Below are 27909 nucleotides of genomic sequence, written 5' to 3'. Positions count from 1 at the left end.
GGCCACGGCGGGAGCTCAGCAACCGCGCAAGGGAAGTGTGAGAAGTCTGCTGCAGTAAGGGTCCCTGTCCTGTGGGGGGGGCTGGGCCGTATGAACGTAAACTCTAAGACTAGCAGAAGAACCTGGCAGTTCCAAAGACTGGAGCCCAGAGAAGTGGGACATTTGGGAAAGACCACACATCGAGGTAGCAGTGGCTGAGGCTTCTGGGCCCTTCTTGGTACCAGCCAAGCCCCGGCAGCCCCCTCAATGGCTGCAGCTCCATCCCAGCAACTGCCCTTCCCACCCCCCACCATAGGACTGCAGAGAACTCACAAGACACAGAGACGTCAACATGCAACAGCCAGAAAGGGGTGTGGGCCTGGAGGCACAGGCTGCCCTCTGCTCTGCTCCAGGCCAGCAGCGGGGACGCGGGCTCCAGGAGGTGGCAGCGGCATGCGTCCCCTCCCCCGCCCACCAAGACAGAGGCCGCAGCCACGCACACTTACAGAGTAATGGCGGACAGTTCTGACATCTTGCAAGAGTGCTGCTGAGCCCGCTCTGGCTTGCAGTAGCATTTCTGCACGCAGCTGCTGGGTGTGACAAGATCAGCACTTCTGTCAGCGGGGGCATCGGGCAGTGAAGACACTGAGGTGGGACTGAGAGCCACACAGTTCCCGGGGAGGGTGGAGAAGCCGAGGGTGTGAAGACAGGACCGGGCAGTGACATGGAGCATGAGCAAGCCGAGGGCCAAGACAGGGTCAGCTCCGGACGCAGAAACGCACGCCCACATGTGTACACATCTGTGTGCAGACAGGCACGCACGCACACACGAGCACTCACCCTGGGGCCACTGATGGGGGCCGGGGTGTCGGTGGGGACGCCTGTGTTCGGAGGGCGGGGACTGGGCTGGGTCTCTGGGAGCCAGAAGCTGTCTCCAGACTCAGCACTAGGCTCAGAGCATGGTCCTGCTGGCGGTCACCCAGAGAGCTGGGCGCCTGGGAGTGCACGCCATGGGCCTCACGGGGCCCAGCCGTGGCGGATCCAACCTGGAATTGGCTGCCTGTGGACTTGATTACAAAGCCCGACTCCACGTGCACTGGTCTCCCCTTTATGCCTCTCGTTTTCCTTCTGCTCAGTGCCTGACCCCAGCCACCGCGATGTGGATACACAGGGGGCACAGAAGTCCCCTGGATGGAACCGACTTTAGACCTGAATGATCCAGTAAGACAGCCACTGCCCATATGCAGCTATTTGAGTTAAAATTAAATCAAGTTAAAAAGCCTGCTTCCTCACCGGCCCTGGCCGCACTGCAAGGACTCAGCAGCTACAGGTGGCTAGTGGGTCCCACGCTGGACAGCACCGATCGGGGGCATTTCTGTCGCTGCTGAGAGTTCTGGTGCACAGCACAGGGAGGCTAGACTTCCTGAGAGAATTCAATGGGCAGGGGCTGAAGGCCGAGGGGACATCTTTTGGGCCCTGTCCCACTGCCCACAGAAACAAGTGGGCCCGGGGTGCTGGGCTAGCTGGACATTCTACTGGGGGAGGCACAGAGCTTGCACCCGCTCTGAGAGGCCTCAGGCAGAATTTCCATCACTTCTAGCCTTTTTCTGTCCTGCGTATGCCTGGGACAACAGAAACCACGGGCTCTTCTTTTCCTTCCCTGACCAATACAGAAGCATCATCTTGTCAACTGCAATAGGCTTGACCGCTTCACAAACCCTCCATGGGCACCATGTGGTGCTGAGCTCCTGGAACCTGCCGGTGACCTGATCATTCCGAGGGTTATCTGATACAAATGAGGACAGAAGCATGTGGAAGATTCATAGATTTGTTATTTGTGATTCCAGCTCTTCAAGAGCAAGTCTGAGGGTCCTTGGCCTACGGGGACATGTGCCTTTTTGCCAAGGCAAACACTTGAATCACACATGTCAAAGATGGAGTTAGCTGAGGTCCGCCCACTCTTTGCACCTCAGCGAGGGTTATGGAGGTCATTTAAGAAACAGCATCTTTCAGTCCACATTGTACTGCAAGGTGGGCAATCCTGGCCCATTTTATAGATAAGGGGTGTGGGACATGACGTTCTGCTCCCCAGGGTGGGGTCCCCAAACCAGCAGCATCAGCACCACCTGAGAGTTTCCTAGAAATGCAGACTCTTGGGGGCCACCTCAGAGCTGCTGGCTCAGAATCTGCACCTTAACAAGACCCCCTGGTGATCCACACGCAAGTCAAAGCTCGAGAACCACCAATGTGGGGAAGCTATGTGTTTGAGAAGTTTCCTCTGTCCTCAGTGAGTGTCAAAGGTCTGTTTTGTATACATACAAAGAGACAGATGGCCACATATAAGTATGTTTTCTTTCAATTACATACACATATAAGTATGTAATTAAAAGAGCTTGACTGGGTATTCAGGAATGGAAGCCACCCTGGTCTTCACGTTTATCCTTGACCTTGCCCAGGTTGAAGGGTTGGCCGTTCTCTCCTCTGGTCAGTGGCCTGATCCCTCCACCTTGTCCTACGTGAAGCACAGAAACCAGGATCCAGGAGCCCGAGGGCCCGAACCTCAGGTGTCACCGCCTACATGCTAGGCTTAAACCCTCACCCAGAATTCTAAAGCCTCGGCTAGTCCCCTTTGAGATCGCTCCTCCTGGAGCTCCCAAAATGTCTCTGCCCTTCCAGGCCCCTGGATACAGAAAAAATAGATTCCTCTGATTTCTTCAAAGTGTGCTCAAGGCCACTGAGGGGCAAGTGAGGGGGGACATCAGCCCCTGGTAAAGATGTGCGCCTCCAATGGGGGCTGGGGGGCGGGAAGTGGGGGGACCTAACGCCTGGGCGGCCTTCGGGATAAGGTAAGGGGGAAACGTAGGGGCAAAGTTAAGTGGTCTTCTTCCCAAACACTGCCCTTCCCCCAGATCTTCAGTGACTCTGTACCAAAACAAAAACAAAAACAAACAAAAAAACCACAACAACCCACTGAAAAGAAAGGCAAGGGAGGAGCGGTAAAGCCAGGGGCGGCGTGAGAAAGAAAGAGGCGTCAGATTCTCTGGAGAGTCGCCACCACCAGTGAAAGAGGGGAAAGGGATTTAATCAAGAGGAAGAGACAAACCCAGGCTGGCTAAGAGCTCCGTTCTGATTTGGATCCAAGGGAGGATAAGAAATGCAGACAAGGGAGCTGGGTGGGGGCTGCTTGGGGAGCAGTGTCAGCTGGACGCAAAGGGGAGACCCGGCAGCAGGAAGCCAGAGAGCCCTGGCTCCCGGGCCTGGCCCTGCCGAGGCCTTCCTGTCTGTCTGCAGGAAGCTCAAAGCCATTTCCAGGCCCCGGCACTCCCACCTATCACCTGGTTTCTTGGGCCCCTGCTTTGGTCTCAGGCCAAACTCCACGAAGGCTTTAGTGCGTCTGGTGAGCAAGGCTGCCTGGCTGTAGCCCTAGGCAACACCTGACAGAGTGCCAGACAGAGACCTCTGCAGGGAGACGCTTGTGGGCAGCACCCTGTCTGCTCACCCTGATCCTGGTGACCAGTCTAGCACCGGACGTGACAGGCCCACAGAATTTTGTGATCTGAGCTGAACATTCTCTGTAGGGTCCCTCCTGATGCTAAGATGCTGTGAACCCCCGGAACCCAGCCTAGGCCCCAGGGTGATGCTCCGTACCACAGTGGTACCCCAGCCAGAAGCCCAGTGCAGCAGATCTGGGAGTGTCCCCCCTCCCCCAACCCCCTCCTGCAAGGAGGAGCCGGCTCCGTGTGGCTGTATGTCTGCCTTGCCATGGAAAAGCCTGTCTTCAGAGGTGAATGTGGTCCTTCTGACAGCGGGTACCTTACAGACCCCCTGAGCCAGCAACGACACCATGGTGTCTGTTCTCTCCTCCTTCTGTGGAGACCCCCTCTGCGGGGTCCCTGCGGGGGATCCAGATGGGGCTTCCCTCCCCCACATCAGCTTCCAATGCCCACCGTGCAGCGGGGAGACCACTGGGAATGAAGCCGGCCCAGACACGGCCAGGCCCCGGAGCCTCCCCTCCCCATTCTGAGCCAGCTGGCTTCTAGCAGAGGTAAACCTTGGTCCCCAGGAGAAGGCAGCTAACCCTGGCCCCAGCGCTGGGCTGAGCCCTAGCCCCTGCCCAAGACCGTGTGGAGTCTGAACACATGCCCACACTCCCTGCCCAAGCCCTGACCCCAGATACTCTTTCTACCAGGAGCGTCAGGGGAGAGAGTGTCGGGGGCTCAGTGCCACCGCCCAGCCCCCAACAGGCCCTTCTGCCATCTTGGTCTATGGAGGACAACCCCTTATCACCTGAGCAGCTGGAACCAACCTACAGGAAAGGGAGTGAATGCTGGTCTGAGGGCACAGGCAGGGGGTCCTCTCGGGCTTTCTTGGGGACTCCCAGGCTTAAATTTGTTCTGGAAACAGAGGAAAAAACCGAAAAGCTGTTGGTAGATCTGAAGGGCTTCTCAGCCCAACACATAACTCTGGTGGCCCAAGGGAACCCGGGCACAGCCCTAAAATCCTCTCCCACCGTGTCCTGCCCTTTCCGATCCCCCCATAGTCACCCCTCCCCAACAGCAGACACATTTCAGCTCAACACCCTCCACAGGGGCAGTTTCATACAAGGCTGGAACCCACTGCGGCCTCTTCTTTTAGGAAACCTTGCTTATATACTTGCTTATCACCATCTTCTCTCCTGGAAATTCCCTGAGTTCAGGGATGTCGGGGTGGTCAAGCTTGGAGTCAAGAGCCTGCCTGGAGGGCAGCTATGCCTTCACTCCTTCCTACTGGGTTCACTTCACTGCACGGATGGCTAGTTCCCTCGGCTGTGCAGCAGGGCTTATATTGGACATACACACATCTCACACACCCATCTCGCCGGGTTCTCTGGGGGCTTGTGAGCATTGAGTGGGCACGGACTGAGTCACAGGTGTGTTTCAACGCTCCTGAGTTCTTAGCGTCATCGTCCCTTTGATTGTCCCTCACTGTCTCTTTGACTGCCCGTCACTTTCCCAACAGGATCGCCTTGAACCTGGAAACACGCAAACGCGTTGCTGGACTTAATCGGAACTTAATCGGACCTGGTCCTGCGTCCCTCTGCCCCCGGTGTGCAGAGTTTTTAATCTTTGGGGCTTGAGATAAGTACCTGTTTCACTGTCTCTATAAAAAAGATTTGCTGAGATTACAAGAGGATTTTTTTACAGGACAGAAGCAAACCAACTAGCTTGTTCTTTAAATGTTTGTGCTTAAATGTACAGGCCTACCTTGTTTCATTGCGCTTCACTGAGTGTTTTGTTTTTTGGTGTGTTTTTTTGTTTTTTTGTTTTTTTACAAGTTGAAGGTTTGTAGCAACCCTACATCGAGCAAGTCCATTGGTACCATTTTTCCAAGAGCACTTGTTCACTTCATGTCTGACACATTTTGGTAATTCTTGCAATATTTCAAAGATTTTCATTATTGCTATGGTCATCTGCAATCAGTGATCTTTGACCTTACTATTGCAGTTGTTTTGGGGCACCAGGAACCATGCCCAAAAAAGACAATGAACCCAACAAATGCTGTGTTCTGGCTGCTCCAGCAACTGCCCATTCTCCATCTCTCTCCCTCCCTCCCCTCGGGCCTCCCTACTCCCCGAGACACAACAATATCAAAATTTGGCCGATTACTAACCCTACCATGGCCTCTAAGTGTTCGAGTGAAATGAAAAGTCACACATCTCTCACTTTAAATCAAAAGCTAGAAATGAGAAAGTTTGGTGAGGAAGACATGTTGAAAGCTGAGAAAGACTGAAAGCTAGCAAAGGAAAAATTCTTGAAGGAAAATTAGAAGTGCCACTCCAGTGAATGCATGAATGATAGGAAAGTGAAACAGCCTTATCGCTGATATAGGCAAAGTTCTATTGGTCTGGGGAGAAGATCAAACCAGCCGCAACATTCCCCTAAGTCAAAACCTAATACACAGCAAGGCCCTAGTTCTCTTCAATTCTGTGATGGCTGAAAGAGACAAGGAAGCTGCAGAAGAAAAATTTGAAGCTAGCAGTGTCTGGTTCATGAGGTTTAAGTAAAGAAGCCGTCACCATAACATCAAAGTGCCAGGTGAAGCGGAAGTGTTGATGTAGAAGCTGCAGCAAGTTACCCAGAAGATCTGGCTGAGATGATTCATGAAGGTGGCTACACTCAACAACAGTGTTTCACCGTAGAAGAAACAGGCTCATCGATGTCATCTAGGACTTTCACAGATGGAAAGAAGTCAATGCCTGGCTTCAAAGCTGCAAAGGACAGGCTGACTCACTTGTGTGGAGCTAATGCAGCTGGTGACTTTTAAGCTGAAGCCATACTCATTTACCACCCTGAAAATTCTACAATTTTCAGAATGATACTCCTAAGAATTGTGCTAAATTTACTCTACCTATGTTCTATAAATAGAAAAACAAAGCCTGGATGACAACACATCTGTTTTCAACATGGGTGGCTGAGCATTTTAAGCCCACTATTGAGACCTACTTCTCAGAAAAAAAGATTCTTTTTGAAATATTACTGATCATTGACAATGCACCTGGTCCTCCAAGAGAGATTTACAATGAGATGAATGTTATTTTCATGTTTGTTGATACAGCATCCATTCTCTGATGGATCTGGGCAAAATAAATAGAAAACTTTCTGGAAAAGATTCACCATTCTAGGTGCCATGAAGAACATTGGTGTTTCATGGGAAGGAGTCAAAGTATCAATGTTAACAGGAGTTTGGAAGAAGTTGATTCCATCCTCCTAGGTGACTTTGAAGAACTCAAGATTTCAGTAGGGAAAGTTAACTGCAAATGTGATAGAAATAGCAGGAGAACCAGAACTAGAAGTGGAGCCTGAAGAAGGTACTGAATTTCTATAACCTCATGATAACCCTTGAACGAATGAGAAGTTGCTCCTCATGATGAGCAAAGAAAGTGGTTTCCTGAAGTGACTCTATTTCTGGTGAAGAAGCTGTGAAGGTTGTTGAAATGACAACAAAGGATTTAGAATAGTACATAAACTTAGTAGATAAAGCATCAGTGGGGTTTGAGAAGATTGACTCCAATTTTGAAAGAAGTTCTGTTGTGGGTAAAATGCTACCAAATAGTATCATATGCTACAGAGAAATCATTCATAAAGAAAATGGTCCTATTCTGAGAAACGGCCACCGCCACCCTAACCTTCAGCAACCACCTCCCCAATCAGTCAGCCACCATCAAAATGGCAGCAAGACCCTCCACCAGCAAAACAGTTAGGACTTGCTGACAGAGCAATAAAGTATTTTTTTAATTAAGATATCTATATTGTGTTTTTAGACATAATGCTATTGCACATTTGATAGGTTACAGCAGAGTATAAACATAGGTTCTATATGCACTGGGAAACCAAAGAATCTATGTGACTCACTTTATTGCAATCTTCTCTTCACTGGAGTGGGCTGGACCCACACCCATGGGGTCTCGGGAATATGATCGTACAAATTATGTATGGATTACAGTGGTTCTTGTCTATGAGTTTGGAAGGTGCCATAGGACTCTATAGTTCCAAGTCAGTGGTAACCTAGAAACCCTGGCTCCAGACTTCTTTCCTTATCAACCGTGGTGGTTCTTGCTGCCTGGGGCAGGCTGTCTGAGCTGGTAAAGTGTGTTCAGGCAGCAGCAGAGTGCCCCTATTCAGGCTGTGACTGAGTGTGGGGAAGCTGGGAGAAGCCCCAGAGAAGAGGCCTCAGGACCCCAGAAGAAGAAAAGATCCTTCCGCCGAATGGGAGAGGGTGACCGAGGCTGCTAGAGCCCAAAGGAGAGAGGAGGCTGACTTAGCTACATGATGGCTTCACATATCCGAGATAACCGCTGGCAGGGGGCAATCCACCCTCGAGCAGGAGGACCTGGGGCCAGACGCAGGACACCACTGCTTATGTGGACAGGGTGGTAAGGACAGCAAGCAGCAGGGCCCTGGGATGCGGGTCCCTGAGATGAAAGCAGGAGCCACCTCCCTAGGGTGCTTAGTTAGTGGCAGAAGACAGGCTCCGCTGGTCCCCCAGGGCAGAGCCTCAGCAACTTAATGACTTAGTATGCATGAATAACTTTTGACTATGTAACAGACACATATAAGCAGGGGTGGGTAGAAACTTGCAAAAAATGAAAAAATAGGAAATGGATAACAGAAAAAGTAGGTGTCTGGGTGACTCTTTCCCAATGGAATGGAATCATCCTCCATGCAGAATAAACAAACCGAACCAAGCCAGGCCTTGAACTGACCCCCAGCCCCAGGGGAAGGACTTCAACAAGGGGCATGCCCGGGCTGAACACATAGACCCTGGGAAGCCCCAAGGAGTCTTAGGGAAGGATCTAGCATGGGTCTCTGAGCCGTTCCTGCCTCTCTCTCTCTCCCGGAGAATGGTTGGGTCGGGGAGCCTTCTGCTGGGGTCCCTCTGCTGCCCTATTTATCCACTAGGCAGGTATCAAAGATCTGAACCCCACATTGGGGTCTCTGATGAAGGAAGGACAAAGCCCCCTGCTAACACAAAGGGAAGGCCTCAGCTCTTTGCAACCCGCTCTCTTCTTTAGAAACCAAGGAAGCAACGCACGTGGCTTATACCCTGGCCACAGACAGACCCCATAGACTGCTCCCAGATTCTCTGTGCCCATCTGACCCCCCCAGCCAAGCACAGGGGACTGGCCTTCTGCCCCAGCATCACAAGTGTCCCTGTACCCCTCACACCTAGCTTGGCCATGCTTCTGATCACCAGGCAAGACGGGTCAGATGAAATGCACTCAGGCGGATTCAGAATGGGTCGGGGCTGGAAGGGCGGTGGGACAGAGAAAGCAGGGATAAGCTGTTGGGGACGTAACTACAGAGACACTTGCAGGAAACAAACCGGATGGCCGTGGAAGTGAAGAAAACCCTGCACTCAAAGGTAAGAGGTTGCCTGCGAACCTCATCAGTCCAAAACAGGTCAAATGTTCCTTTGCTCAAGGAAGAGGGAGTTACAAGAAGAGGACCAGGCCCAGAAGCAGACTTGCCCTGAGGGGAGGAGAAGAAAAAGAATTCCCCCTTCCAACACCCAGGCCAGCAAGAACGTCCATGTGTCTGGACACATGTGGGCTGGGGCGGGAACCTCAGGCAACCAGGGGCGTCCATGAGCTTCCCAAAGCACTGAGATCCCCAAAGGAAACCCATCTTCTAAACAACCAAGCCCTACCTACCCTAGGGGGGAATCTGGCAATTTCCATCTTGATCTTCCTAGGGTGTCTCTCTCTGTTTCCTTCCATGTAATCGCCATGTGGACTAGGCACTCCTGGGATGGCTGAGTATAGGTGGGCCACTTGATTTTAAAGGCACTTTCATCAGAAAGAAATCTTGCAAATGTTTGTGCTAGGTTACCCTGTCCACAGAGCCCAGGCCTCTCCGCCTGTGGCCTGAGAGCAGGGCACTCGCAGCTGTCGGAAGAGACTATGGTATTCACACAATGGTACTTACAAGTAGATGCTGGATTCATTGCCTCCCATGTCTGGAGACTGAAGTTTCTGCACAAGGATGAAGATGATGCCAACAAAGAGCCCAAAGTTCACCTGAGGAGCCAAAGAAAAGCAGATGGAAATGAGTCTAGGCAAGAGGTTTTCCACACCCCTGCCCCTGCCTAGGCCGCTAATCCCCCAACAGGACCCTCCTGCACCTGGCTGAGATCCCATCTGGACTCTTAATCCAAGATGGCGCCATGAGAACACGTGTCCATAGGGTTGCAAGGACAGAAGAGATAGAAGAAAAAGAATTCCATAGGAGTACGGAGATGTGGGAAAGATTATCATGAGGGAGCATGAAAAGTGAGCGATTTCAGGAAGAGATGGAACAAATAGGGTCGGGGTGATGGAAGGAGTCCAACGCCAGACAGATAGAGGAGAGGCTGGTGCAGAGGTGAGAGCCGCCCTCTGGAGGAACTCCAAGTTCAGAGTCACTGGGTATGGGGAACTGGAACGGACAACCACACACATTATTAATTACAGGCTTGCCTGGGAATAGCAAGAGCACCATTTACTTTCAGATAAAAGTCAGGGGCCAAAGCTCTCTAAACAAAGTGTCAAGCAGTGTGCACAGTGACAGAGGAGGAGGGAGGCGAACACATACATAGAAACAAGGCGCCATGAGAGGACTACGGAGTGACGTCTTCCCGATGCAGCCGAAGCAGCACCCCGAAAAAATACACGGAGAGCCTCACACGTGCTTATTAAAAAATAATAAATGCCGAAGATAAAATAATTAAGCACTCAAATGAAAAGCTAGGGAAAGAGTACCACAGACTTAACTTATACAAGAAGGAAATTAAGAAAGATAAAAATTCATTATAAAGAAATTTTTTAAAAAGGTAGACTTGATCAACAAAAATAAATGTCAATTTGAGGCCCTATTTTGTTTGTTTGTTTGTTGTTTGTTTGTTTTCACAGATCTATAGGAATTATAAAGCACACTGCTGTGTGACAGCAGGGTTCTGTCAGTCGCCTGCTCCACGGCCGGTCCTGCGTCTGATCGGTACCCAGCATTCAGCTCCGTGGTGACAGCTAACTGCGTGTGTGAGTCCATCCAAAGGGAAAAGATGTCATTAAACACAACCAACAAAGGAAGATACAATGACAGATGCAGAGACTATTTCAAATCATAAGAAGAACCCAAACAAAATGGGAAAATATAAGTTAACAAAAGCACATCTAGAAGACGTAGGAAATCGGAATGGAACGATGACCTCACAAGAAATTTAAAAAGGAATCATATTTGTATACAGAAATAGGCCCCGGGTCCAGGTCACTTTATAGAGCAGTTCCAGTTCCTTAGAGAAAGGAGGTGCAATTCACAAACTGCTCTACTGTTTAAAAGCAAATAAAAAGAAAAGCTCCCAAATTACCTCTGAGGCTAACAAAACCCAGCTACAAAACACACACACTCCCACACAGGTACACACTTAACCCAAGAACTTATGAAGAGCCGTGCAAAAACTATAAACAAAATACGAACACAGAGAATTTAGCGGTGTACTAAGTGAACAGATCACAGGCATAAAGGTTTTATGCCAGGAAAGCAAAAAAAATAAAATAAAAAACTACTAATATTTGCTACAGTAACTGATCAAAGCTATAAGCTACCGTTGTCCCTCAAAAGATTAGCAAATAGTTCAGTGATCATCACACCAACAAAGACATGAGAAATGAGCACTCTCGTCCTTTGCTAGTGCGAGGCGATTTGATACCCATGAAAATGTTACATGTACACAGCCTTTGTCCCAGAAATTCCCTTCCTGGAGATATATTCTAAAGACGCATCCGCACATGATCAAAGATACGCACAAATATGTCCACTGTAGCATCGTTCATGATGAAGAAAAACTAAAATACTAAAAACGTCCATCACTAAAGGAAAAGTTACTTCAATAAATGTCTCCAAAACTCATTTGATAAAATTCAACACCTATCTCCAACTTTAAAGAAACACACACTGAAATACACAATGCTATAAATATTAGAAAGAGTAAAAACTATTTTCACTTGAAGATTATGTAGTTTCCAACCTAGAAAAATCCATAAGAAACTGAAAGAGGATGAGAACTAAAAAGAGTGTTTTAAAAGGTAAACGAGAAAAAAAATAATAGCTAACAGCTTCCCTAAATATCAGTAGTAACCTACTAAAAAATATAATGAAAGAATGATTCCTAAACACAATAAAAGCACAGGCTGGCTGTTCTTATCTTAGAGATCAATTTAACAAGACAATTTAAAAACTGTACAAAATGCCTCTATGAGAAAGGCTGAATAAATGGAGATTCATGCCACGTTCTCGGGGAGAGAGACAAGTTACTTTAAGAAAATCAGTTATGGTCGTCCCTCGTTATCAATGAGGGACACTTTTCAAAAACCCCAGAGGACGCTTGTAACAGGGATAGCACCAAACCCTCAAAACACTGTGTTTTTTCTGTACACGCATACCCGTGATAAAGTTGAATTTATAAATCAGGCACAGATAGAGATGAATAATACCTAATAATAAAATAGAACAATTGCAACAATATACTGTAATGCAAGTTATGTGAATGTGACCTCTTTCTCTCTTTCTCAAAATATAATCAATTTGATAACCGAGATGGCTGCTCAGTGACTAATAGGTGTTGATCCTATGCAGTGAGGATCCTCACACAAAGGGATGGCTCAGGCCCGGGCAAGACGGGGTGAGACAGTACGGAATTTCATCACACCCATCATAATAGCATCCAAATTAAAACTTATGACTTGCATATTTCTGGAATTTTTCACTTGGTATTTCTTTTCCAGACCACAGTTGACCATAGGTAACTGAAAACTTAGAAAGCAAAACCATGGATAGCAGGGGAGTGGGGAGCGGGGGCGGGGGGGGCAAGTGATTGCATCTTCCGAATTAGTTTATCAATTCAGTGTAAGTCCTACAAAAATCTCCACCAGACTCTTGTTTTGCAGCTTGCCAAAGGGTTTGAAATCCACCTAAAAAAAGAAAATGTGCAACAAGATTTTGAAGAATAAAAGAATAAAGAAGGGAAAATTAGCATACCAGATATGAAAACAGGCTGCCATGTCGTAACATAGAATAGAAAATCTGGAACTAAATAGAATACAGCGAGTGTTTATGATACAATGCCATTTCAACATAATGGAGAAAAGACGATCTATTCCATAAAAAGAATCGAGAGGGTAGAACATCTACCCATTGGGGAAAATAATAAAATTAGATAAAATTAGGTATCATTTTGGAGTAAGGAAGTGTATAATTTCAGTTGGATTAAATCATGTAACAACCCAATCAACAAAAATGTGACAAAACAATTAAGAAGCATCTCTTTCTATCCGAGGTCTGGAAAGTCCTCCTGAAACAGGAAACAAGGCTTAGGCATTGTGAAGAGGAAGCCTGGCAGTTTGACTGTAGGAGCTGCGCCACCTTGAAACACACAACATGCATACCAAACGAAGCGTTACTATCCTTCCAACAGTGAGACAACGGGGCTAGAAAAATAAGCAAAAAATAAATAAATAAAAAGGTAATAACAAGAATAAAAACAAATTGTCCATAAATGCCCTGGGGCGCTGGCAACGTAGAGAAATGCACACTGAAGCATTGAGCAACCAAGAGCCCCCATGAGGCTGTGCGAGAATTTACATGCCTGATGATACAAGTGCAGTGGGCAACAGACCCAGCAATCCCACTTCGGAGGATTTATTCTAAATAGATATACACGTGTGCTCAAAATTACACACAGAACTGTCCCTAGTCATATCTTCCGTGATGAGGAAAAATCGGATAATGTAAATGGCCAACACTATCAGGAGAGCTAAATAACATGGACACCCATGTTGCAGAATATAATGCAGCCGTGAAAAAGGAGGAGGGTGGTTTAGGCGATGACCTCTTTATTTCCTCTCCCGACTGTCGTGCCTTCTGGCCCAAACCGCCACCTCTCCCCTGCTCCTTGTCCGAGGGACACTCACCATGATGGAGCCGATCACAGGGCCTTTGATCACCCACCACAGAGCTGTGCTGTCATTCATATCCCAGCAGCTGAAAGACAGACGGAGAGAAGAGGGATGATGCTCAGGGGACAGGAGGCCAGCCAGGCAATGTCTCTGGTCCCTGGGTGGTGCTCCTGTTCCTGCGGATCCCCGAGCAGGGGCAGCGGGAAGGAGAGCTCTCAGGTGCCGCGGCCCTCCCCTCTGCTCCCCTGTCAAAGTGGGGATGGAAGCCTAAGAGTCGGGTCACCCAAGGGCTCCTGGGCAAGGGCCACATTCCCCCTTCAGACCTGGGACTCTTGGTGGGGCCGGGGGCCAACCTTCCCCTGAACCTTCTCCCTCCTCTCCCTAAAAGGACCACGGACACTCGGCGCTGGGCCCGGGAGAACAGCGGGACTCTGAAACTGCTCGCTCTCACGGCCTTCCGGCTGAGATGCGGCGGGGCGGCTCCACCCGCGGATGGGGGGTGGGGGCTCAGTGCCGTGGGTGCCCAGGGCTCGGGGTGCAGTCTGGGCCCTGAGTAGGATGGCCTGTCTGCCGCAGTGAACGTGGAGCCAGGGCGCCCATGGAGAAACCTGGGTGGAGGAACATCCCTGGGGCCCCGCCCCATCCTCGGGCATGTGCTCACCCTGTGTCATCAAAGTACAGCCTCAGCACTGCCCACACCGACACACACACAGTGGGGGTCCCTGCAGGAGCAAGAAACGGAGCCCATGACAACAGGAACACCCCCAGGCCCTGTGTCCCCCAGGCATGGGGCTCCCGGTAGCTATCGCCCCCACTCAGATGCGGGGTTCTGGTCCACAGGCATGTCTCCCTCTCACAGCTGGAGTGCTAGGGCCCTTCCCTGTCCCTTCCCCCCAGGCCTCCTATGGGTTCCTAGACCGTGGCCTGGGTTGCCTCACAGAAGGACTCCCGGGCGTACCCTCTCAGAAGGTGGGCTTTCTGCAGGCAGGAGGGCGTGGGAGAGTCCGTGCAGCAGGTGTGCACCCCCGGCAGGGGCAGGGAAGTCAGTCTCAGCCTTGACACAGCACCAAGGACATACCTCCTGTGTGGCCTCAGCCAGTGACCTACCCCAGCCAATAATGGTGTACCAGTAGAAGTATCTCCTCTCGGGGAAGAAGGTCTCCACCAGCAGGGTGAAGAGGTACAGGCCCTCGATGAACAGCCAGAAGTAGTTGGACACGACGCAGTAGTGAAAGAAAACCATTACGGCCTTGCATTCCACCTGCCAAGAGAACCAGAGGGGGTGGGGGTGGGGCGTTTGCCAGGATTGCCCACCCCACCGAACCCTGAAATCCCGCCCAGCAGGACCATGGAGAATCCCAAGGGCCTTCAGCTCTGGCACGCTCAGGCTCCCACGTCCCACGGGCCCGGACCACTCGAGGTCCCTGGACTCAGAGTTAAAAATTGTAGCAGCCTCCGGTTCCACATTGGAGCTGCCCACGGAGGCTCATCCTCCTACCCCTTCCTCACCCCCACAGCTACGTGAGTGGCGAGGGCCTTGCAGGAGCCCCCTTGGTAAAATGAGGGCTTTAGACCTGACAGGGGCGGGGGATACTCCTGCCCGCCCCCCAGAAATCTCAGAGAGACCTCCTCTACGAGTGTCCCCCCCCAGGTCAAAGCCCTGTGCCCTGGACAGCTCTTTCCATCCCACCTCATCAAACCCATCTTCTCGGCTTTCTTCCAAAAGCCAGAGGCCTGGGGCGGTGGTCTGGAAAGAAGGCCAGCACATCAGCCCCTGACCCCGTCACGGGCGCGTCAAGTGACCAGGGGTCAGGCAAGCCCTCTCTCTGAGCCAAGTGGGACTCGGTCTTTCCACCTGACCTTTGGCTGCTCTGCCAAGTGCACCCACGTGGAAAGGGACAGGAAGTGGCGTCATACAGGGGAATCACTGTATCACTCCTGGGTTTCTGTGTTCACTGGGGACCCATGTCTCACCCTGCAGGCGGGGCGTCCCAGCAAGGGTGCGTGCCCACAGGGCACGGCTCACTCACCGAGGAGATAAAGCAGTGGTTGTTGTCGTGTTCCTCATAGAGGATCCAGTCCTTGATGAAGACGGAGATGGCCCGCAGCATGAACGACACGAACAGGTTCATGTGGATGAAGTTGCGGGTGCAGTGCAGCTTCCTGCCCCAGCGGAGGAAGGGGCCTTGAAGCAGCGAGCCCACAGCACGGCAAACCGCGCTCGGGGTCCACCCGGGGACATCTGCATGACTTTGTGCCAATGGGCCCTCCCACCTAGACCACCCCCTTCCTCCTGCCTCCCTAAGTGTCAGGCCCCTGTCCCCTAGCCCCAGGACGCCTTGAGGCCAGACGTCTCCCTCCAGTGTCCTCTGTATCTAGACCAGGAAGAGAAGAGCAAGACACGGAGGCCTCCTGCCCTGGACAGGCCAGGCGCCCTCCCTGGGTTCAAGGTTCCCATCTGTTATCCTAGAGCGGGGGGCTGGGGGGAAGGGAGCGCCTCCCAAGGCAGCTCCGGGGCAGACATCCGGGGGCCTCAGCCAGGGCTCGGAGCTGGGGCGGTCTGTGTGGAACTCTGCTGGAGGTCTCACCGGAAGCGACACAAGATGACCATGGCAGTGGTGAGGGACACGAGGGACGTGCTGTAGCCGGCCGTGTACAGGGCCTTCACCGACAGGTAGTAAGAATCCTGGAGTGGGGGACAGGACAGGCGGGGCTCCACGTGGGGCCTGCCCACCTCTGCGCCCACCGCCTCCTCCCTGCTGTACGGTGTCTGCCCTCCTCAGGGGCCCAGTAGGTGCCTGCTGACGGCCGGAGCACTAACTAACCCTGTCACCTGCCTCAGCCTGGCAAAGGGTCCAGGCGGAGTCCTGCCGGGCCCAGCAGGCACCTGCCAGTTGCCAGGCCAGGAGGGCTGGGGTCCTGGAGGAGCAGCCAGCGGGGCAGGGGACGCGTGGTGGGGGCTGAAGGAGCTCAGGCAGCACACCAGCTGCTTCTCAGCCCAGAACGAGTGAACGCAAGTCCTGCCCTCCGCGCACCTGGCTTGGGGACACAGGGGACTCTCATAAATGCTGCCTAGGGACCTGAGATTCCTGTAGTCCCATCAGGAGTCAAGGCTCTGGTGGGGACAGCCTTCCACCTGCCTCTTAGCCCCACCTCCACTGCCCGCAGGCGGGGGCAGACACTCACCTGGTCCCCCGTCTCATTATATCCCTCACCAAAGCCACAAGCATCAAAATAATGAGGGAAGGTCTCCGACCAGCCATCCTCAGTGCAGTTCCGGCCTATCACCCTCAAGCCTGCAGCAGAAGGGGGACCCAGAGGCACAAAAATGATTTAAGAGGTCCCTGAAATTCTCCTTCCAAAGTTACTTCGTTGGTGGGGATTCCTGGAGGCCTGTACACCCCTCTGGGAAACGTGGCCACTCAAGGTTCACCAACCCCTCCACTGTCGCAGGGAAACCAGTGATCGCTGAGGACCTCAAGCTCAGCCTTTACGAAGGACGTGGGGTGGGGACAGGTGCAAGCTGATCTCTGAACAGGAGGCCAGGGGACCGGGCCGGGCTGAATCCAGCCTCCCTCCCTTTTGGAACTGGCCAAGGCTCGCCCAGGACAGGCCTGAGCCCTTCTCCTGGGCCCTGGGTCAGCACTTACCCAACGTCAGTGAGCACACCCTCTGGGCCCCCTTCCCCGCTCCACCCCCCCCGCCAGGGATTCTGCTCCAGAAACACCTCAGACTACCGACCGTGGGGCAGGAGTCCCATTCACACCCTGGGCGACACCTTCACTGGGAGCTCCGGGCTGGCCAGCAGCTGCGGCTTGCTTAATTAGCAAGAACCAGACCTTCATGAACCTAGCACAAGGTCTTACTAGGATACACACTCAGGTTTTGTGTTTTTGTTTTTTTTTTAAAGAACTTCCGCCTTCCCAGGCTTGGAGGTCTGTCTGTTTCCTGACACTAATGTACTTTAGTTTTCTTTTGATCCCCTTTAAGGGCCATGTTGGGGGACCTTGGAGGGGGCAGGAGTCGCTGGCTGGCAGCACAGTGTGGCCAGGCCAACGAGTACCTGGCCTGGGGCTGTTCCAGCTTTGAACAACTCTCCTGATGTCTGTAAGGGTGACCCACGGAGGTCCAGGCCTGCGGAGAAGGCAAGCAGCCTCCTGGGCCTCCGGCCCGGCCCCTGAAGGTAGCCCCAGGCCGACCTCTACCCGCAGACCGGCTCCCTGGGGGCTCACTCGGTGGACTAGGATACAGGGGATGGGTCTTCCTGTTGCAGGATTTTGTGAACAACTAAAGTCACCTGCAGAGAAGGGGCTCCCACACACATGCTGCTGGAGGAGCACCCCTTCTGCAGCTGAGGCCACCTCTGGGGCGCTCTGCAAGGGGCCAAGGGCAAGGCCAAGTCAGGAGACCCCACCCCCCACTTTGCCCACCTCATGTCCCTGCCGGCTGAGTTGGAAGTTCTACAGTCAGTCTTTTTAGGCAACAGAGGCAGAAATGCACATTCTGGGCTTCAGGGAGCAGCAGAGGGGACGGTGGCCCTGCCATAAACACAGCTCTGCCCAGAGCTGGGGGAGCTGGGGGTGGGGGCTGGGATTCGGAGCCCTAGGACGCAGGACCAGGAGGACGCCTGGCAGGCCCAGGGACAGCGGGAGTCACTTCTGTCTCACACTCCCGTGCCAGCTGGTCCTGCTTCCAGCAAATCTGTCTCAGGCTGCTACCGGCAAGCTCCGTCCAAGCCCCTGTGAACACTTCCTTCAGAGAGCCCACGCATCCCAGGGGACCACGGCCTTGGCCCTGCCGTCCCCTCTTCTCCTCATGTCCTCTTCGCTTTGCCCACATCAGGGCGGTGGGAAGAGGCAAGGGGAGCTGCTTCAGAGAACAATTTTTTGGAAGTCCCCTAGGAAGTCCCCTGCATTCCCTTTCTTTTATTCTCTTTCTCTTTTTCTTTTTATAATACAACGTGAGCTGAGAGAAGTAGAAGCCTCTTTGCTCAGAACTCGGCCGTGAATTGGCCACACCGTTGCTCTTGTCCCCTCCAGACTGTCGGGCCCCGCAGTGACTGTGCCTGGTGACTTCACCAGGCTCCTTCTCCCCGGCACCCTCCCAGGAGCACAGGCTGGCGGGGCAGGGTCCCCAAAGCGGGCGCCTCCCCAGACCAGCCCATCAGCATCTGCCGGGAGACTGGCTGGAAATGCATGTTCTCAGGCCCCCCCCCAGGCCTGCTCAGAGACTCTGGGTGGGGAGCCCAGGAATCTGAGTTTTAACAAGCCCGCTGGGGGATCGAGTGACCACAATTCAAGTACGAGAACCACCATTCCACACTTGGGAGTTCAAAGCTATCAGGGGCTGCCTAACCCACGGCGGGGCTTGGAGATATCTGTGCACCCCTGACATCGTCTGCACACTTTGAGTGCCAGTTTCCACAGAGAAGATCCACAGCTGCATCAGAGACAGAAACGGACCTGCTAAAGCCACACAGCCACAGAGAGGCATAGCCCAGGCTCACATGTCAGCAGGTGACACCCTCCTACTCCAGCCAGCCCACGGCTGACCCCCACTTACCTGAGAGATTCAAGGAGTTAATGTCTGCAAAACCAAACTCTCCTGCAAAACAGAGACAAGGGCATGAGTCAGAACGGCCAGCCACCAGCTTGGCAGGGCTGAACACAGCTAGCTCTCCATGCTGGAAGGCCGAGGCTGCCCCTAATCAGGAGGGCAAGGGGTGGGGTCTCAGCCAAGAGGGGGCCTAGCAACGGCAGCCACACACCTTTCTGACACACTGCACATTCTAACGTTAACCTCACTTGCTCTGTATTTCTGTGATGCTAATGATGCCGATGACTCAGTTCTCTCCCCGGACCACAGGAAGTGGAAGTGGGACATGATCCGGATGATGAGAAGGCCTCCCCCAGAGTGGGAGAGGAATGTAAAAGGATGACTGGGCCTTTTCAAGGACAAGGCGAAGAACAGCCACCCAAGTCCTGGGCTTTCGGTTTCCTCTTTGGTGCTCACCCCTCCAAACTGCTCCCATCAAAAGGAACCCAGGACTCCAAAGACTTTATCCTCAGACCTTTCTCTCTTTCTCTCCTGACTCTTTATTCCCATCTCCACTCAGGCTGACTCCTCTATGAGCAATGAACCTCCATTTCCCCTCTACTTCCTCTAATCTTGCTTCCAAGGTCTAGCTGACACGCCACCTCCTCCAGGAAGCCTCCATGGACTTTTACATTACTCTGCCTGCATGCTGCATCCTTAGGTCTCATTTGTTGGGGATGTTGGTGTCTGTGTGGGCTCACGCACGCATTCAGGCCCTGTGGTGGGCTTGTTTTCTAACCCCTCCATGGCTGAGCCTTGTCCTCCCAAACAAACCCATGAGCACCCTGAGGTCACAGGCTGCGCCTTCCATCTTCCTGTGCGCCTCCATCTAGGATAGCCTTGTGGGAAGGAGGGAGAGGGAGGAGGGGATACCCTGGTCCCTGATAAGCCTTTTGTTCTGCCCCCACCCATCCCAACAGTCAGAGCTGGGCTTCTGCTGGATGGAGAGATGGACAGATGATCAGCAGTCTGCTGTCTCCAGGGTTCCTCTTACCTATGGTTTCGGTCTCCCAGACTGAAAGAGAGAGAGAGCACGCAGAGGTGAGCAAGGGCTGAAGTGGGGTCTGCCCTCAGGGGGCCCTGCTGCCCCTCCCCCTCTCCTGCCCCATCCCCAAACTCTGTAGGGAGTTTCTGCTGGGGGTCCTGAGCCACGGGGACTATAAGCTGGGGATCAGGCAAGCACTGAAGACTCCTACCCCTCCCTCTAGGACAGGACACAGTTACAGAGACGTGAGCCCAGGTGTCTGCGAGGAGGAGAGCGCTTCGCACCTCCCCAGCCTGCAAAGCAGCAGCTACCACAGTGAGCGCCAGGTCCAGCCCTGGGAACGTGGAGGTGCAGCGAGCAACGCCATTCCGGGCTCTCTAAGTATTTAAGGCGTGTCTCACGAGTTCAGCTTTGCAAACAGATGCTGGAAGGCCCTGTGTAGTGAGCGGCCAGGCATCAGGCACAAAGGGCACATTCACTGCCCGAGTGCCAGAGGGAGGGCTAGAGCCGGAAGGGAAGTTTATCTTAAGAAAGTCTTATTTTACTGCTGATTCATTGTGCCTTTTTGTTGCTGTTTGTTGTTGAAGAGAAGCAGTCTTGCCATGGTACCTGACCCAGAGTAGATGTTCAATCAACTTTAAGTTGATGAATGAATGAATGAAAGGCGTCTGTGAATGGAAGAGGTGACTAACTTGGCTTCTACCGAAATGAGTTGGAGACCGGGCTGCATCGCAGGGCAGCCACATGCCTCACGTCCCCCCACTCACACTGCACTTCCCTCCTGTGTCCCCTCTTTCAGAGCTCACTTCCTCTCCTGTTCTAGACAGGACGTGGTCGAGCCCAGCCCCCTCGTTGTCAGGATGGGGGAGTCTGGCTGCTGGCAGGGGGTTTGGAGGTGGGAGGTGTTGCGCACAGTGGGGAGGTGAAGTCCGGGGGCTCTGGAGCCATACCCTGCCTTCTCTGGTCTTGGGACGGATGCCTGAGACACGGGCCTGGCACCCCAACACACCGTCGCTATCTCCCGCTGCTATGCCCCTTGCAAGCGCCCACCACTCCAGGCAGAGTCAGGCTGGGGGAATGCCAGGTATAAAACAGAATTTGCCTCTGTCTCTCACCGACAGGACAGGGGACGGCGGCCGGCAGGACTCCGCAGCAGAGTGGAGTTTGAAAACTCGCCTCTTCTAGAAGGACATCAGCCGAAGCCTCAGGTGAAGGAGGAAGCTGAGGTCCAGGCCCCGGAGGACCGGTGGATGGCCACACATGACTCAGACTCCTCCTGCCACCAAGGCCCCCGCCCAGGGCTCAGCAGTCAAGGGGTGGCTCTCAGTCCACTGCCTGCCTGCAGCCCAGCTCCCTAACTCGGTGCCCTTGGCTTGCTGCCCCACTTCTCCTGACGCCCACAGGGGGGCAGCGGAGGGCCAGGGACTGGCTCTGGGCTGTTTCCTGGGTCCCAAAGGTCTGGCCAGACACCGACCGTCTTGGGGAGTCCCCAAAGCCTCAGCTGAAGGTGGGAATAGGCCTGGAGGGTGCACCAGGCTCACACCCACAGGGGAGACGCAGGTGTGGGGGCCTCGTGCCCGTGGGCGGAGCACTGCCTTCTCCCCACACTGTCCACCCTGAGTCACAAAGCCCACCCGCTGCCCACCTGAGGATCCCCACAGCCCAAACTGAGCTCTCCACAGCCTGTGCCCCCCAGCCTTTCCTCGTGGGGAGGGTGCCATCATACAACGGTCACCCAGGCCAGCATCTGTAAGTCACACAGCCCCGTGTGCAACGCGCAGCCTGGAAACTCCCGGGGAACAGGACCCCCGCTCCCCCTCTCCTAAGCCTCCAGAGCTTCCGGAGGACAGCGAGGACCAAGAACACACTCTGCTTAATACACACAAGCATCCTGGGCACCGGGAGGCGTGGGAATGGGCGAGCGCCTCGTGTCTTGCTGCCCAAGGGCGTCTCACATGTGTCCACATCTGTGTGTCTCCCTGGGCCTCTGAGCATCTCCATGCGAGTGACATCAATAACGTCAGCGAACAGTTACCACTGAACACCCAAATGTGCCCATCCCCATGTTAAATGACTATCTGTGTCGCACAAGTCCCCAGCGGCCACACCACATTCCTGTTTGACAGACTAGGGAACAGAGGAGAGAGGAGTGAATGTCTTGCTCAGGGTCAGCTGGGGTAGTGATGGGTAAGGCCCCAGCCTTGCCCCACCCACGACGATGTAGCCCCATGGGAACCTGGGCACCACGTCTGAGAGAAGCCTCCGTGTTCCTGGGAGCAGGAGGTCTGTGGTCCCTGCCCCCACATGTGAACTCCAGAGCAGGGGTCACCTCCCTGCCTGCCCGATGTCCCTGGTGGTTGTGTCCCAGGAAGGCCTGGGGCCCACGCGTGGGGAGTGGACTGGACTGAGTGTGGCCTGAAGTGGCCCCGAGGAACCCACCTTGGTCTGGATCGATGATCTGGAAGAATTTGGGGCAGGTGATGAAGACCATCTCGCCCACCTGGGCGGGCTTCCAACACGTGATGTTGTCCCATATCCCCGGGCAGCCTGTGGGAAGAGAGCCATGTAAGCCAGGCCCTGGCCAAGAGCACCTCTCAGTGGCCTTGTCACCTCAGTTCCCTAACGTGGTCCCTGAGGCCCGGCACCATGGCCGTGGGGGAGGCAATGGAATGGGACGGAACATCTGTAAGGGAGCCCACCTGACAGATGTTCCCTTAACGTGGAACATCGAGCCCTGGAACAACCAACTGCTACTGCCAGCTGCTGTCCCCGAGGTCCTGGGGCACTTTTGATGGAGGTGAGCAGCCACAAGGACTGAGCAGCAGAGAGGGGTGCAGGGCGCAGACCAGACGGCACAAGGAAGAGGGGGCCCACCAGTTTTCAGGTGGGCAGAGGAGGTGCACACAGTGAGGCGATCGTGAGGGAAGCAAAGGAGGAGGCGGGGGAAGTGACAGGTGGCAGAGCTCCGAGTGTCAGGACAGGGTGTACACGCTGCTGAGGGGTCTATGAACACGGGCTGCGGAGGGGGCCGCTCTGCTGCAGCGTGACAGCCAGCGGGTGACAGACAGCGCCCCACCTCCCGGGGCTGCTGTGAGGAGTAATGAGCTCATACCTGTAACGTGCCCAGCAAGTGCCAAGCTCACTCGATGCACACCCCCTGCTGCTATTATCATTAATTTCATGATGTCAACTAGGTGTCCCTGGAAATCGTTACCCTGAGAGAGGCCCAGGCGGGGAGGTGGACCGAGCCCTGCGAGATGAGCAGAAAGGCCAGTGGAGGTCTGCCTACGGGCCACGGAGGGAGCCTGGGCAGGCACCAGGCAGGGAGGGGCCGGGGCAGGCCTCCTGAGCTCCCGGCCTCTCCGTGGGGTCTGTGGCCAACCGGCTTGTGGGCGCCGTGTGGACCAGGAGTGGCCTGCCTCTCAGGGTTGGGACCTGGCTATTTTGCAATTCACACCCAGTCACAGTAGCCTACAGCGTCCTCTTCCTGGAGCGACCGAGTTTGGGAGCCCGAAATGCCATCGAGAGCTCTGAGAATAACAAACCAAGAAGGCAAGGACACTGGGGGTCACATGAGACCACAGGAGCCGTGTCCCGGGTCTCCTGACAACAGGCCAGTTATTGATGGTTCCTGCCCACCCACCCCACCAGGACTCTAGCCAGCACATGCCTGGTTGTGACATCAGGTCCTTGAAAGGGACCTGGCAGCACATCGGCGGCTGCCATGGCCCATGCTGACCGTGGAACAGCCGTGGAGTGCAGGCACGTCTGGCCCACGTCCCAGGAGCCCCCCTGACAGATGTTCCCTTATCGTGGAACACCGAGCCCTGGAACAGCCCACCGCTACTGCCAGCTGCTGTCCCCGAGGTCCCGGGGCACTTTCGATGGAGGTGAGCAGCCACAAGGACTGAGCAGCAGGGAGGGGTGCAGGGCGCAGGGCGCAGGCCAGACGATACAAGGAAGAGGGGGCTCCCAGGGTGGAGGCGGGGCGGGGGAGTCATTCTCTCAACAGGATTCTCTGAGCCCCCGCCACGCCCATTGGCCCAGGGCTACAGGGGTGGAGAGAACACATTTGAGAGTTTGCCTTTGAGGGCAAGGGAGAGAAGGCAGGGGCACGGTGTCCTCCCAGCTCCCGCACGGCAGCCACGAGCCTGGAGTTTTGTCTGCTTCTGCCAAGGGCTCACTGCATGACTCTGGCAAGTCCCTACCCCCGGAACCCTGACTCAGTTTCCCTGTGTGCACACTGAAAGCTGAGTGTCTCCGAGGGGACCCCAAGCCTGAGCGACTGGAGCTCACATCAGGAACAGAGATTCACTTGGGACCTGCCGCTGCCCAGAAAGATGGCAGGGGGCTGGGGCGGCCTTCCCAGCCCCACTGCCAGGACAAACATCCCCCAGGGAGCACCTGCCATGATTTCAAACAGGCAGTTAGATAGCGGCCTGGAGTCCAGAGGCGAAGTCAGAACCAGGGAAAGGACAGGGAGAGGTCGGTGCAGGGATGCTAGGTAGGGCCGCGGAACTGGACGAAGTGTGTCGTGAGAAGGCACAGATGTGAGGAGGGAGAGCGGGGTCTGGCCCCGGCAGGAGGAGGAACGCCAGTGCCAGAAGAGGAGTTGGCCAAGAAGACGGAGGAGGCGTGGCCAGAAACACAAGGAAAACCGGGAGAGGTTAGTGACACAGTAGCCAAGAATGCGGGCTTCAAGGGGGACGCGGGCAAGTGCGTCAGACACTGTAGGGAGGCTGTGGAAGTTCCCCTCTCCTTCTCGCCCCTGCAGAGGAAGGTCAGGAATCAGAAAGGCTCCCAGTGCCTGGAAGAATTCCCTGCTCGGACACCCCAAGCCTCCCTGTTCACCTCTTGGGTTGTAGCCCAGTTCCACACTGAGCCTGCCTGGGCCCTCCTGGCTCTGCCTGTCCCCTTCCCCTGCACCCCACAAAGCCTCTGTGCAAGTTGGTCAGCAGAGTCCGGTGGGGGGTGCGGAATGGCTGCTTGGTGGGCGACTCCCACTAAGACATCTACACAAAGCCGCAGGAGAGGCCGAGCCTTGTAACAAAAAAGCGGGAGAAAAGACCACTTGGGCAGGCAGAACAGAGAGGACACAGAGCCATTAGCCTCGACTGGAACAAAATAAGGCGCTAATCTCAGGTTGTCATGGTGACAATTCTGTCCAGTTCCACATTGTGTTCAAAACCTGTGAGGCCAGAGGCACCAAAGGGACTCAGACAAGGGCGCAGTCATCCCTTTGAGAAGCCGCCCAAGGATGCTTGGGCATTGTCAGAACAAGCCCCTCAGTTTACCCTACCGTTCAAGGGCAAAAAATCATTTTGGTTTACTGGAAGTTAATTTACAGTCAGTGTTTCTGCCTAGTGAAGTGTGGGCGAGCCGTGAGCGCCCTGTGGGGGGCGGGCGGAGGACTCAGGGTGCAGCCCTCCCCTCGAGGTCGGCGGTTCTCGAAGTGTGGCCCGCAGACCGGGGGCACCACTGGGACTTGCCAGGAATGCAGATGCCCAGGCCTAATGCGTCAGAAACTCTGGGGCCAGGCCCAGCCCACAAGCCTCCCAGGTGATTCTGGCGCAGGCTGCAGTCCGATTTGGGGAGTGAGGGTCCTCCGCCCCCCGCCCCCGCCGGGTGCCTGCTTAGCCTCAGAGCGGCTGGGGGGTGCAGGTGAGAAGCTGCTCTTGCTCCAAGGACGAGAAGCCTGGGCCCAGCCCTGCAGGGGCTCCCTCCGCCAGCCCCTCCTCTTCGGGCGAGGGTGCAGGTGGATACTGGGACCAGGCACTGGGCGCCCTGGACTGGCCTCCAAGGCCAGTTCAGACTAGCAATGAGCAGGCTTTCTCTTCCTCCCTGTGAGCCTCCCTCCTCTGCCCTGCCAAGGCGGCTACAGGCCTCCGTCGCCCATCTTCTCCAGAGTCTGGGGACCCCCAGGGCCTACCACACCTGAGCAGCCCTGCTTCACTGCAGGGACAGCCTGCGTCCAGCCTGACGGAAGCCCGCAGGCCCGGAGGAGGTGCCGGCTGGGCTCATGGAGGGCGCGCAGGCCGGGGGACGAAGCGGCCCGCCCGGCAGGCAGGGCCTGTGACCTGCGTCGGTCTGGGATGCTCAGGAGAGGAGACCCAGGTTCCCACGCATGGGAGCTTTTTTCCTTCCCTCTGGCACAGCAGCAGAGCCGAGGCCGGGGACCTGGGGCCTGTCCCAGAGCTGGCCGGGCCCTCTGGTCCCAGCCTCTCCGTGCGTCACATGACAGAGCTGGACCAGTGTTGACTCGAGTCCCATTTAGCATTCAGGGGTTTGAAAATGAGGGACAAAACCACGAAATACAACACCTTAATAACGGTCCCAACAAACATCTTTAAAACGTGCCAAGGATGCGGCGGACAGACGCGCCGGTCAGAGAGCTTGCTCCTGCTGTCCCCCAACTCGCCGAGGGTTTCCCCTCCTGCACCAGCCTGCTCAGCTCCCATGCCATCCCCAGCACGACACTGTCCCTTGGCTGCCACTCTGAAGGCCACTATCCACATTCCTACCCAATGTTCTCTAAGAGGTGGAGGTCCTGGGACCAGTGAGGGACAGGGATTGAAGGGGCACAGGCGCCTTCCTGGGAACCTCCCAACCCCACCCTGTGCCACACACCTCAGCCCTGTCAGATCAGTGTCCTCATTCCAGTGAACTCACTTTATTGTGTTTAAAAGAAATGTGTGTGTGTGTGTGTGTGTGTGTGTGTGTGTGTGTGTGTATGTGTATGCCTCACAGTCACTGGAACAAACTGACAGATTTTCTTTTTTTATTTTCAAGGGTGTTTCAGGGACATTGGCTGGCCCGGGGCCAGTGTCCTGTGCACAGTGTGTGTGCTTGGGGACAGAAGGGACAGGAGAGGCACAGAGAAGGAGGACAGAAGGAGGGCTGGCCTCTCTTGCTCCATCTAAGCACAGATTAATAACATAACGCACAACTGCTGATTCTCGGTTACACTCGAACTTGACTCTTGGCTCCCGGCCTGGCTTACCGGTGCCCCGGGGGCTGTCCTCCGGCCCAAGGTGACCCGAGCACCCTGGTGGAGGCTCTTCTCTGGCCAAACCAGTGCTTCTTGAACTTGGATACATTTCAGTAGCCAGGAGGCTTTTAATGCAGGCCCTCAGCAAGCCCCCGCCCCAGTGCTGGTCATGGTTGTCTGGAGGGGGGGCACCTTCAGCGCTCTCAGGTCTAACACACCGCACAGCCCCACAGACGGCCTGCTGCTGCTACCCCCACGGCATGAGCACGTTTCCTCCGAAGCCAAGAGCGCCCCCAAGGGCCCGGTCGAGGCTTCTCTTGGGGCCTCGCACACCATCCCCTGGCAGCGGACAGCATGGTCCACCCCGTCCCAGAACACGGACCCTGGAAAGGTGCCCAGGGGCCACCTGCTCTGAAGGCCCCTTGAGAAGGGGCTCCTCCAGCCTCAGCTCGCAGGGAAAAGCCCCCGCAGACCACAGGCCTGAAGTGAGCTGAGCTGGACACTCCTAGGCCTTCCCTCGCCCCGCCCTTCTCCTTCGGCTGCGCTTGAGCTAGGGCCCGGGCTGCCCAGCCAGGCAGGACCCCGGAGCTGGGGCCTCACGCTCCCCCGGCCCCGAGAAGCACAGACGCTCTCCAGCTTTTCCACGGCCAAGGACAGTGCAGGCCTCGGGGGCCCTGGGACGGCCGCCCCCCAGCCTGATTTCCACGTCCTCTGCCGCAGGCCCTTTCACTGCCGCAGGGGGAGCAGGGGGTGGCGGTGTCTCCTCACCCCTCTCCTGAGCCCAGAGCAGTGGTGGCCAAGGGCCAGAACTCGGGAACCGCCGAATGCACCCCCTGGCCCCGTCCTTCCTGGCTGTGTGACTTCCTGGGTGATGGGCTGGCAACCCAACCCTCT

At 54.8% G+C, this 27909-nt stretch overlaps 1 protein-coding gene across 2 annotated transcripts in view; it reads right to left on the bottom strand.

Annotated features, from left to right (window-relative positions):
* ADCYAP1R1 (ADCYAP receptor type I) overlaps window positions 1–27909 on the bottom strand; it is a 48731-nt gene that overhangs the window by 6870 nt on the left and 13952 nt on the right. The window contains exons 4-14 of one of the 2 annotated variants that reach the window (XM_054571259.1): window positions 22467–22574; window positions 20037–20057; window positions 19010–19051; window positions 16634–16743; window positions 16036–16133; window positions 15478–15610; window positions 14555–14708; window positions 14109–14169; window positions 13463–13532; window positions 9444–9535; window positions 486–569 (exon numbers count right to left, since the gene is read on the bottom strand). In XM_054571259.1, the coding sequence (XP_054427234.1) occupies window positions 486–569; window positions 9444–9535; window positions 13463–13532; window positions 14109–14169; window positions 14555–14708; window positions 15478–15610; window positions 16036–16133; window positions 16634–16743; window positions 19010–19051; window positions 20037–20057; window positions 22467–22574 (973 nt within the window). The remainder of the gene's footprint in view (window positions 1–485; window positions 570–9443; window positions 9536–13462; window positions 13533–14108; window positions 14170–14554; window positions 14709–15477; window positions 15611–16035; window positions 16134–16633; window positions 16744–19009; window positions 19052–20036; window positions 20058–22466; window positions 22575–27909) is intronic. The other variant, XM_054571260.1, reaches the window with a different exon arrangement.

Source organism: Pteronotus mesoamericanus, unplaced genomic scaffold, assembly GCF_021234165.1.
Source record: "Pteronotus mesoamericanus isolate MK-2021 breed Mesoamerican mustached bat unplaced genomic scaffold, CSHL_Meso_final contig_220, whole genome shotgun sequence".
In the NCBI taxonomy this organism is placed as follows: Eukaryota; Metazoa; Chordata; class Mammalia; order Chiroptera; family Mormoopidae; genus Pteronotus; species Pteronotus mesoamericanus.
The sequence above is the reverse complement of the archived record's forward strand: the minus strand, read 5'-3'. Positions and strand labels throughout refer to the sequence as shown.